Source organism: Theropithecus gelada, chromosome 13 (genome assembly GCF_003255815.1).
Source record: "Theropithecus gelada isolate Dixy chromosome 13, Tgel_1.0, whole genome shotgun sequence".
Taxonomy (NCBI): domain Eukaryota; kingdom Metazoa; phylum Chordata; class Mammalia; order Primates; family Cercopithecidae; genus Theropithecus; species Theropithecus gelada.
The window spans coordinates 18,246,663-18,259,005 of NC_037681.1; the positions used below are offsets into that span (position 1 = coordinate 18,246,663).

Genomic DNA, 12,343 nt, shown 5'->3' on the forward strand with positions numbered 1-12,343 from the left:
GCATTTTTGGTTTTTATTTTTATTTTCTGTTGTGCATTTCATTTATACTAAGAAATATTATTTCTTTTGTGTTTTAATTCATTTTTTGATAAAAATATAATCACATGGTTTTTAAAATCTCCGTATGTGTTGTGTACACTGAACAGTGTTCCTTCCAGTACTGTGTTTTAGACACTCAGTTTACCGTGATGACTGTTGATAGCTGTACCCATTCAGAGACATGTAATGGCCCTAATTTTGTACAGATGGTATAAGGTTAATGTTCATGTTAGAGCATAAACAGCTATTTAGATTTCCTTCTGATTTTGATAAAATATTTTCCTGGAAAATTATCCATTTTATCCAACTTTTAAACTTTGCTTTAGGCAGAGGTGGGAAATGCAGACTCCTGTTCTTTTTGCGATGCTTCCCCCTGATTGCTTTGTGCACGCGTGTGTATTTGTGACTGGCTAGTTAACGGATCTGTTTTCATTCATGATGTTCTAAAAACCTTCTTGGGTGTATTTATTATTTCCTTTTTTGTTTGTTTTCTGATCCATTGATGTCTGCTTTTAACATTATTAATTTTTTCTTCTATTTTAGTTCCATTTTTTACTTTTCAAACATGTTCACCCAAATGCTAACTTGATTTATTTTCATTATTTATTTTTTAGATATCAGAATTAATATGCATTTTGCTGCCTGGTGCAACTGCTTTAATTGGGAGCTTTTTGTTATTTTAAATTAATGGTGAAATGTTTGGTCATAATTTTTCAGCTGGTGTGTGTGTGCGTGTGCATGTTTATACATGTTTATACGCACATACATACATATAGTTTTTGTTCTGCTGAATTCCCCCTTTTTGTCTTATTACTTTGGATAGTTGCTGTGCTGGTTCATCTTTAAGGATCATCACTGGAGATGAAGTTTTCCCTAGGCTGCTGGTTTACAGGAGGATGAGGTGACAGAGTAGTGTTCCAGACGATTCTGCCTTTCCTTCTGCCACGCAGTTGGGCCACTTCCTGCAAATACTGCTAGCCTGTGCAGCTCTTCATGTTACCTCTGGTTATTACAACTAAACTGGATCCCTTTGGAGTTTAAGAATTTGGGCTATTAATACCTTAAAATAAAGTTTGCAGTTTTTGCATCAGGTTCTCATTGATAATTGTAAGTGATTTCCAGGAGGGAAAGTGGGAAGTACTGTCAGTGCTGTGTTCCCACCCAAACTCTGTGTAAGTAGCTGAGTCTGTTCTAGTTAGACAGCTTAGTCTGCCTTCAACCAAGGTTTAGTTACCTGAATGTTTTTGAACTCTTTTTCTGTCCCAAAGCACCTGAAGAGTACAACAGCCATAGAAACAATACAAACTCTTTTAGTTGTCTGTTAATCATTTTTTTTTAAAAGGAAGAAGGGTACATTTCATTTTAAGTATTCTTCTACTTACTGAACAAGTGTCCATTGAAACACCAAAAGGAGGAAGGTACTGGAAGAGACTAAAACTCTTTAAAGGCCAGACATGGTGACTCCTGCCTCTAATCCCAATGACGTGGGAGGCTGAGGCAGGAGGATCACTTGAGGCCAGGAGTTGTAGACCAGCCTGCGCAACAGAGCAAGACTCTATCTCTAAAAAAAAATGTTTTTTAATTGTCCAGGCATTGTGGTACATACCTGTAGTCCCAGCTACTCAGGAGGTTGAGGTAGGATCACTTCAGCTGAGGAGTTCAAGGCTTCAGTGAGCTGTGATCAAGCTACTGCATCCAGTTTGGGTGACAGAGACCTTATCTCAAAAAAAAAAAAATCTTTAAAAACCCATTAGGTAATAAATTTTGGCCCCATATTAAAGTCTAGCAGTACACTAGAATATTAATATTTAATGCCATTAGCTTTATTTTTCTGCTTTTTGAAAAAAAAATTATTAGTTATACATGTGCATGGCTAAAGTGTCCAATAGTTCTACAAAGGTGGTTAAAATAGTCTCCTGTTTTCATTCCCCTGCCCATTCCCCAGCCCCTGTTTTCTTTGCTTTCCCTTCTCCATTTCCTCCTCTTCTGAGTCCTTTTAGGTAGCAAGTAAAGTAAAAAACAACTCCCTGTGACTTTCTCTGTCGTTTTTCTGTGTTCTGTTTTATTAGTTTTTCACTCTAATCTTAATAGCTTTATTCTGCTGCTTTTAGTTTGGCTTACTCTTCTTTTTCTAGATTTCTAAGGTGATTGGGTAGATTATTGGTTGGAAGGCTTTCTTCTTTTCTAATATAGCCAGTTTTAAAGCTATAATTTTCCCTCTAAGCACCACTTTGGCTGCATCCCATAAATTTTGATATGTCATGTTTTCATTTTCATTCAGATCAAAATACTTTCTGATCCTCTTATAATCTCTTCTTTGACCCATGAGTTGTTGAGAAAAGTGTTTAAATTTTTTTTATCCATTTGAGGATTTCCAAAATTTTTTTCTTTTGTTGATTTGTAATTTAACTACTTCATAGTCAGAGAATACATACTTTGCATGATTTCAGTCCTTTAAAATTTATCAATACTTGTTTATGACCTAGTGTATGGGCTGTCCCGGACAGTGTTTCATGTGTTCTTAAAAAGAATGAATTCTGCTGTTATCCAGTAAAGTGCCTTCCCTCCCTTCCTCCCTCCTATCTTCCCTTCCCTTTCCTCCCTTCCCTTCCCTCCCTTTCCTTCCCTTCCCTTTCCTTTCCTTTCCTTTTTCCTTCCTTCCTTCCTTCCACAATCATCTATCTAATCTATCATTTGTCTGTCTAATCTATCTGTCCATCTAATCTATTTATTATTTTAGAGATGGAATCTTGCTCTGTCACCCAGGCTAGAGTACAGTGTTGTGATCATAGCTCACTGTAACCTTGAGCTCCTGGGCTCAAGCGATTCTCCCACCTTGACCTCCCAAAGCACTGAAATTACAGGCATGAGCCACCATGCCTTTCCATGGCTAATTGTTTTAGTTTTAGTTTTTAATTTTTGTCTCACTTTGTGGCAGTGGCTGGTCTTGAACTCCTGAGCTCAAGCAATCTTCCTGCCCTAGCCTCCTGAGTAGCTAGAAGTGTCTTTCTATAGATACATATTAGATCAAGTTGGTTGATAGTGTTCAGGTCTTCCATATACTTGCTAATTATCTGTCTAGTTTTTTAATCTGTCTAGCTTCTATTCTTGATTTTAAATGCTAGATTTATTGTATTGGTGTATCAGTAGTATTTTGGCCTGTAATTTTTCAGCAGCTAGATTTAAAAATGTTTATGCATTGGTTATAAATCCTACAAACTGGCTGGGCATGGTGGCTCATGCCTCTAATCCCAGTATTTTGGGAGACTTGAATGGGAGGATTGCTTAAGCCCAGGAGCTTGGGATCAGCCTGGGCAACATAGCAAGACCTCATCTGTACAAAAAATAAAAATATAGCCAGGCATGGTGGTGCACACCTGTGGTCCCAACTACTTGCGAGGCTGAGGTGGGAGGATCACTTGAGCCCAGGAATTCCAGGCTGCAGTGAACTATGATCACTCATGCCACTGCACTCCAACCTGGGTGACAGAGCAAGACTATGTTTCTTAAAATAGAAAAATCATACAAACTACTATAGGAAAGAAATTGTATGTGTATGTGTGTATGAACGATATTCCGTAAAGTTTGCTTGTAATTCAATAAATATTTACAAGCAAATAATTTGCTTGTAATTCAATAAATATTTTTACAAGCCTCTGCCCACTGAAACTTATCGAGAAAGACAAGAAAGAAAACCCTGAAATATGTAATATGTTAGGTGAATGTTAGATGATAATGAGTGCTGTGGAGGATAAATCAGTACATAAGAAAAGAGGCTTTGGGTTGCCCAGGGAAGGTGGACAGGACATTTGGGCAAAAGCCTGAGGGATGTAAGTGTTGGACAATCCAAGCAGAGGAACTGTATGTGCAAAGGCCCTGTGGCAAGAGCATTGCTTGGCACCTTTTGCCAGACAGCAAGCCTATATGGCTTGAATAGAGAAGGTGGGGGGCTCAGTAGCAGGAGGCAGTCAGAGAAGGGTGGAGTGGGCCAGATCACATAGGATGCTATAGGCCATTGGAAGAACTTGGCTTTTACTCTAAGTCATTAGGGCTGGCAAACTTTTTTTAAAGGACCAATAATAAATATTTTAGGCTTTGGGAGTCATACAGTCTCTGTTGGAACTATTCAGCTTTGCCATTTTAGTTTAAAAACAGCCATACACAATACATGAACGAGTGGGGTTGAGTTTCAATAACGTTTTACTTTAGAATAACAGGCAGCGGATCTGTTTTGCCAATCCTGACCCTAATTTAGATGGAAAGTCATTTGTGAGTTTTTAATAGAAAAGACACTTTACTAACCCTTTTTTTAAAAAGAAAAAAAGTATTTAAAACGACTTTTTATTCTGAAATAATTTTAGATTTATAGAAAGTTGCAAAAATTATAGAGGGTATCTCCTTCACTCAGCTTGCTCTGATGTTAACAACTTACATAGCCTTATCATAGTTATCAAAACCAGGAAATTAACACTGGTATAATACTCAACCGAACTATAGACTTTACCTGAGTTTCACGTTTTTCCACCTGGGTTTGCCTTTCTGTTCCAGCATGCACTGCGGAACACCACACTGCAGTTAGTGGTTCTCATGCCTTAGCTTCCTGCTGTCCACGACAGCTCCTCAGTATGTTTGCGTCTTTCATGAACTTGGACAAATTTGTTGGGTACTGGTCAGTTATTTTGTAAAATGTCTCAGTTTGGATTTATCTGCTATTTTCTCATGATTCTATTTTGGCTATGCATTTTTGGCAAGAATAATATGAGTTAACCTTTTTAAAAAGGATCCTACTGTGCTTTGGTAAGGGCAAAAGAAAGGAGACTAGTTAGAAAGCTGTTGCCATAATCGAGGTGAGGCCTGGACTGAGAGACTGTTCATGGAGGTGATCAGAGATGGGTAGGTGATGAACATCTTTTGAACTAAATGGTTTCTTATAACAAGTGAGAACCACTGCTGTAGCATCAACATACTATTAAGGACAAAGCTCCAATTAATAAACTTAAAATAGCCCTTTTAATGTTTTCTGTTTAGTTTTGTACATTTGAATAGAAATATATATCAAATTTAGGCTTAAATGTTAAATCTTCAGACAGATTTTCTCTGAATGTAATGTTGAAATAGGTCATCTCTGTGTTTCCTCTATTATTGCATTCTATTTTTGTAACACAATATTCAGTTATATATATACATCCATATGTGTACATATTTTTGTTTGCTTATGAACTGCTTCTCTCACCAGTTTTAAGTTCTACAAGCAGAAATCTTCTTTATATACCAATCTATACTCAGAGCTTGATAATATGGATATGGTAGATCCATGTGTGTATCCCACATGGATACAGTGTATATAGCCATCCATTTCTTTTCTCCACATTCTTCCTAATACTTGTTATCTCTTGTCTTTTTGACAGTTAGCCATCCTGACAGATGTGATGATATCTGATTGTGGTTTTAATTTGCATTTCCTTAATGATTAGCAGTGTTGAGCATTTTTCATATAGCTGTTGGCCATTTGTATGTCTTCTTTTGGGAAATGTCTATTCAGATCCCTTGCCTATTTTTCCAGTGTTTTTTCTTACTCTTGAGCTGTTTGAGTTCCTTACATACTTTGGATATTAACTTCTTATCAGATGTGCAGCATGCAGATATTTTCTCCTAACCCACAGGTTATCAGGCATGCTGTTAATTATCTGCTTTGCCATGTAGAAGAGTGTTAGTTAGATGTGATCCTATTTGTCTATTTTTGTTCTTGTTGCCTGAGCTTTTGGGGTCATATCCAAAAAACCATTGCCCAGGCCAGTGTTGTGTAGTTTTTCTCCTATGTTTTCTTCTGGTAGTTTGAGAGTCTTCTTTTGTTTTCATTCCATTTTGAGTTGATTTGTATATTTGGTGTGAGTTGAAGGTCCACTTTCATTCATTTGTATGTGGATATCCAGTTTTCTCAGCACCATTTACTAAAGAAACTTTTTTCATTGCGTGTTCTTGGCATCTTTGCCAAAAATCAACTGACCATACATACATGGGTTCATTTCTAGGCTCTATATTCTATTCCATTGGCCAGTGTGTCTGTTTTTAAAAAAATCAATACCATACTGTTTACATTACTGTAGCTTCATAGTATAGTTTGAAATAATAAGGTGTGTTGCCATCAGCTTTATTGTTTTTCCTCATGATTAACTTGGCTATTCGTTTTGTGTGTGTGTGTGTGTGTGTGTATGTGTGTGGTTATATATGAATTTTAGGATTTTTTCCCATTTCTGAGAAAAATGTCATTAGATTTTTTGATAGGGATTACATTGAATCTGTAGATCACTTTGGGTAATATGGACATTTAAATGATATTAATTCTTCCAATCCATGAACACAAGATATCTTTCTATTTATTTGTGTGTTCTTCAAATTATTTCATCAACATTTTATAATTTTTGGTGTCTACTTCTTTCACTTCCTTGGTTAAATTTTTTCCTAAGTATTTTTTTTTGGTAGCTATACTAAATGGGATTATTCTCTTGATTTCTTTTTCAGATAGTTCATTGTTAGTATATAGAAATGTTACCGATGTTTGTATATTGATTTTGTATCCACAACTTTGCTGTATTTATTACTTCTAACAGTTTTTTAGTGGAAACGTTAGGGTTTTCTGTAAGTGTGAGTTGATCATGTCATCAGCAAACAGTGACAATTTCACTTCTCTTTTTCTATTTAGATGCCTTTTATTTCTTTCTCCTGGCTAATTAGTGTGTCAGGGACCTCTAGTATTATGTTGAATAGAAGTGTTGAGAGTGTGCTTCCCTGTCTTGTTCCAGATATTCAAGGAAAAGCTTTAATTTTTTACCATGCAGTGTAACATTAGTTGTTGGTCTTTCATATATATGGCTTTCTTGTGTTGAAGTGCATTCCTTCTGTACCTAGGTTGGTGAGAACTTTTTCATAATGAAAGCATGTTGAATTTTGTCCAGTGTATTTTCTGCATCTAATGAGATGATCGTATGGTTTCTGTCCTTTATTTTGTTAATGTGAGTTATCATATTCATTGATTTGCATATGTTGGACCATTCTTGGATCCCAGGGATAAGTCCCACTTGATCATGGTGAATGATCCTTTTAATGTGTAGCTGAATGCTAGTATTTTGTTGAGGATTTTTGCGTGTATGTTCACCACAAATATTGGCCTATGATTTTCTTATAATGTCCTCATATGGCTTTGGTGTCAGAGTGGCACTGGCCTCATTAAGAAGAGTTTGGAAGTATTCCCTCCTCTTCCACATTTTTGAAATAGTTTGAGAAGGAGTGTTATTTTTTGTTCTTCCCTCCTAGAACTGCTTTTGTTAAATTTGTAATTTGTGTAAAGTGACACAAATTACAGTTGTTTAAGTGAATCTTTTACTACATACATTAACTAGAAGGCAACATAGGATTTTGTGTAGTAGTACACATGGATTACTTTGTTTTGTAAATTTTATTACACATTACATAACAAATCTAAGTTCACATAAGTTTATTCTTCTTAGTTCCCCTCTTGGACAGCCTGCCAGAGACCTGGAACTGGTGTTATTCACCTTTGTATTCCTGTTTCCTTAGGTGGACAAATTATTGTCCTTCACTAAATGCTTATCGAATTGAATTTCAGGTTGTTAAACACAGTGAAGTTCATAAAAACCATGCTTGTTCATATTCTTCAAAATTATAGATTAATGAGTGGTTAAATACTCATTGGTCAAATTTGTGAATGATTTATTTAAAAAGAAATCACTAATGTTTGGACTTCTATAGAGGAAGTACAAAGAGCTTTGAGCTATATTCAAATTGTGTCTCCATAGTTTGTTAAGAGTTTGAAGGATGTGGTCTCATGAAACTATCTTACTCATGAGTTGTTAGACTGAACAACAAAAATTAGAATTACTTTCAATTACAGAAATTAAAATACTTTTTCCAGAAAACCTGTTATAAAAACTTTTTCTAATTTGATGGTTTTATAATTTCCAGGATTAAGCTATACCTTTTTTGTTTGTTTTTCTCAAGTATTAAGTATTTTGACAGTCTTTATAAGATAGATGATATTTTATATATCATTGAGTGTTTTAACAATTGAGCATTTTTATGAGTTATTGCTGTATTTAAAATGGATAGGTAGGTGTATTAGTCCATTTTCACGCTGCTGATAAAGACATACCCAAGACTGGGTAATTGATAAAGAAAAATGGACTCACAGTTCCGCATGGCTGGGAAGGCCTCACAATCATGGCAGATGGCGAAAGGCATGTCTTCCATGGCAACAGACAAGAGAGAAAATGAGAATCAAGTGAAAGGGGAAACCTCTTACAAAAACCATCAGATCTTGTAAGACTTACTCACTATCACAAGAACAGTGTGGGGGAAGCCGCCCCCATGATTCAGCTGTCTCCACAGGGTCCCGCCCACAACACATGGGAATTATGGGAGCTACAATTCAAGATGAGACTTGGGTGGGGGCACAGCCAAACCAGATCAGTAGGGCTCTGGCTGGCTCAAAAATATGGCCATGGCCCTGCAACCCAGCCTGCCATGTCCCTGGCCTGGTTGTCCCTTGGGCTTCCTGGGGTCCTTGAAGGGGCAAGGATCTGGAGTTAGGAGGAGGATGGTGTCTGGACACACACACTGGAGAAATAATGCTTATAATTATTTACATTTGCCCATCACCTGTGCTCCACCCTGTTAATCAGTCTTTTTTTTTTTTTTTGCAATGTTTAGAACATTTTATTAAAAAGTACAAAATTGTTGGAATTTAGCTAATAGAAAAACATAGTAAATATTTACAAAAACACTGATAACATCACTCAAGTCACACACATGTAACAATGTAGACAGGTCTTAGCAAAGTTTACAAATTGAAATTATGGAGATTTCCCAAAATAAATCTAATAGCTCATTGCTGAGCATGGTTATCAGTATAACATTCAAGATCTTGGAGCAAATGTTGTCCTCAAGTCTTCTGCAATCCAGCGCCCCTTAAATTGGTTTCTCTCTTTGGGAGATTCAGACTGAGAGGCAGCCAGAGGGGACAGTCAAGAGCTGAAATAATCACCTAACTAGTCTAATTTTCTTCATTCTATTGACTGTGTCAAGTTATAGACACAGCCAAACTGTTTTCCTTCAGCCTCTGATGATTTGAGAAGATGAAGAACGTGAGCAATTTCTCATTGCTTAAAGAAAAACTTAGCACGTAAGAGGCTGAGTGTAGAGTATCTACACTAGAACCATAAAGTTCTGTCTGATGTTAAATTATGTATAAAACTAAGATAAAACAGAATTATGCTCTATCTCATATTTACTGAAAGTAGGAAAGGAGGAAGAGGGACACTTTTAAATCAAACTGCTCTAGTTTTAGCACAGTGGATGGTTAATAAACACACTGCTTTATGCCGAAGTGACCAGATAACTATTTCTACAGTTCAGAATAACTTAAAATCAGGTTTTAAAGACCAAAGAAAGCAGACTCAAAACACCGACAAAGCAGAGAAGAAAACAATGCCCGTGAGATGGTCACTCTTTAGACAGTATTATAAAAAGCTAAAGAACACTTGGGCTTTACTTCACTCTGATGGTCTTGTACTAAAAACACCTTCCCCAAACTAAATTCAGAGGGGAGGAAGTTAAGAGCTTCAGGTAACTTTAAAACCCATCTTGGGCTCAGTAAGATAATTACTTAAAATAATCACCTCACATTTTAAAACAGATCATCTTCATCTGACTCTTCCAGGTACTTTACAGGTTTCTTTGCCCGCACAGATTTTGCCCGAGAAGCCACAGCTGAGTCAAAGTCCATATGGCAGTCATCACTCTCCCCGCTGGATTTCTTGCTTGTGACTGCTTTCGAAACAGTTTTCTCAAAATTAGAGTCAGGATCATCAGAAGTGGATGGCTTCCTTTTGCGGCGAATCTTGGTTTTGGCAGGATCAGGCTTTTGAGAGATACCAGAATTCAAGGCTGGTTCCCTTTTAGTTCCTTTAGGGGCAGCCCTTTTTTTGGCACCAGTAGTGGAGGTGGAAGACTGGCTTTTTGCTGCTGTCGTCTTCACTGTCACATTCTTTTTAGGAACTGTGTTTGTAATTTCAGTTTCATTTGGGAAATGTGTAGCAGGAGGGCTTCAAGACAGTGGTACACTGTCCTTAGCATCATCAGCTTCAAGGTCTGACATAGCACTTTTCTGTGGTTTCAGATCTTTGTTAGTAAGTTTTGGGGAAGTTTTGGTCTTAGGTGGACTAGCATCTGATACAGCTATCCTAGAAAGCGGTTTCTCCTGTCTTCTCGAATTTACCAGGGAACTGAGGCCCAGAGAGGCCTAGCAGCTCTCCCAAGGCTGTCCAGCTGGTAAGAGGCAAAGCTGGAATTTTCACTGTGGCCCAATTCCATGGTCTTTGACATAGTATCAGAGACAGACTCAGTTTACCTCTTAGAAGAGAAGAGCTAATGGTGTTTATCTCTGTTAGACCCCTGGGAGCCAGAGCCCTGGAACAAGCCAATTCTTGCTGTTGAATGTCACCTCTTCCAGGCAGCCTCTTCTGATGCTTCTACCCTCCAGGCTGGGTTAGGTCTGAACTTGGCTGAAAATGTCTGTTTAAAACATACCTGCCATGCATAGACTTATTCACTGCAGTGGTTCCAGCCTGGCCTAGAGTAGGCATTCGATAAATGTTTGTGAAATGTGAATATGTGATTCATTAAAAGAATAAATAAAAGAAAGTAAAATTAATAAGAAGTATTAGAATTTTGACTTGTTCATAATTTAAAAATACACAGATCTGATAAATGTTTATTTCTAACTGAAGTGCTCTTGATTCAGTTTTCAGTGTCAGTGTAATAATATTAATATAATGTAATAACAGCAGCTTTTTTATTATATAGTTTTATCATTTAATCTCATAATCTCTAAGGTATTTCCTTTTTTTTAATAGAATAGGAAATTGAAACTCAGAGAAGTGACTTACTTTAGAGCACACAGTTAAGTAGCTACAGAGGCAAATCTTGAATCTAGGGTTTATGATTCCAAGTTAGAAAAATCTTTCTTCATATCATGCAGCATCTGTCACTAATACTGTTCACTATAGTTTGGATGTTTTGCTAGAAGTAGAAATAGTTTTTGTGCTCAGTTTTCGTAGTGAATGCAACACAGACAATAAAAAATAATAAAAACGTCAATATCTGCTTATTTTATCAGCAAGTGCTCAATGACATTCCATAATACAATAGAACAATGCAGAAATGCAAATATAATCAATTGTCTAAAAATTTAATATATGTTTTTAATGAATGTTTTTATCATTCATTTAATTTTGAGTTCAGTATAAACAGTTAAATAAAAACATAAAAACTTGAATGTAGATACATTTTTTTTCTTTCCCAGACAGATATTGATTATGTACATGGTGTTGTAGCCAACCTGGAGAAAGAGTAAGTTCTTCTTAATTATAAACATAAGAATATTTTGGTTACTGTTATCTCTTGGATTTCTTGCTAAAAGAAAATGCCTTCCCTGATAGTTCATTTCTCTGTGGAGTTCATTGTTTACTAGATCACCTCTGATTGGTATTTTATATTGTCATAAAGTAGGTGCATGTATATCTAGTTATGTGATGGGATAAATTGGTGTATTTCATTATAGAATAGATTTCATTATATATTCACTATATTTCATTATAGAATTTCATTATAGAAAAGACTTGAATGACCTATGTATGTAACACTATTAAATAACAGTCTTTAATCTTGAAGACAATGAATACACAGAGAGTCATATGAGATTAAATCTTTCACACTGTATCTACCAGGCAAGATTTTTCTGCTCTCAGGGTAGATATTTATGTAGTAATTTCAGACCTCAATTTTAAACTATGTCTTAATCTGTTCTCTTCTGCAAAGATTGAGTAGCAGTTCACTATGAGCAAGGCACATGGTAGGTAACAGAGGGGAAGCTTAGTAAGTTTCAGATATTATTTTTTATAATATTGCCTTAATAGTTTTAATAATGTAATAAAATTAATCTTGCTATGAATTTCTTCATTAAATTGTATCTGTTTTTTGACCCTAAAAGACATACCTTCTACTTAAAAAGAAAAGACCAAAAAGAAGCAACAATCATTTGCTAACCCTACATTTAATATAATGTGACTCCTTGTCCATCAAAATGTTAAAATTGAATATTTTTAAAAATTATGCGTAGTTCAGGATTAAATTGCTATTTGTTTGATTTTCCTGAAGTGCTGAGTTTCTTGGAAGTCCTCATAGAAACACAATTTGGTGTAGACTTCTTTTTTTTTTTTTTTTTTTT

The 12,343-nt window shown here is 36.0% G+C and overlaps 1 protein-coding gene across 1 annotated transcript in view; it reads left to right on the forward strand.

The window, feature by feature from the left end:
• The window catches only part of MGAT4A (alpha-1,3-mannosyl-glycoprotein 4-beta-N-acetylglucosaminyltransferase A), a 126,488-nt gene that overhangs the window by 73,531 nt on the left and 40,614 nt on the right, over nucleotides 1-12,343 (forward strand). The window contains exon 5 of the mRNA XM_025353619.1: nucleotides 11,420-11,466. Coding sequence (XP_025209404.1) covers nucleotides 11,420-11,466 — 47 coding nt within the window. The remainder of the gene's footprint in view (nucleotides 1-11,419; nucleotides 11,467-12,343) is intronic.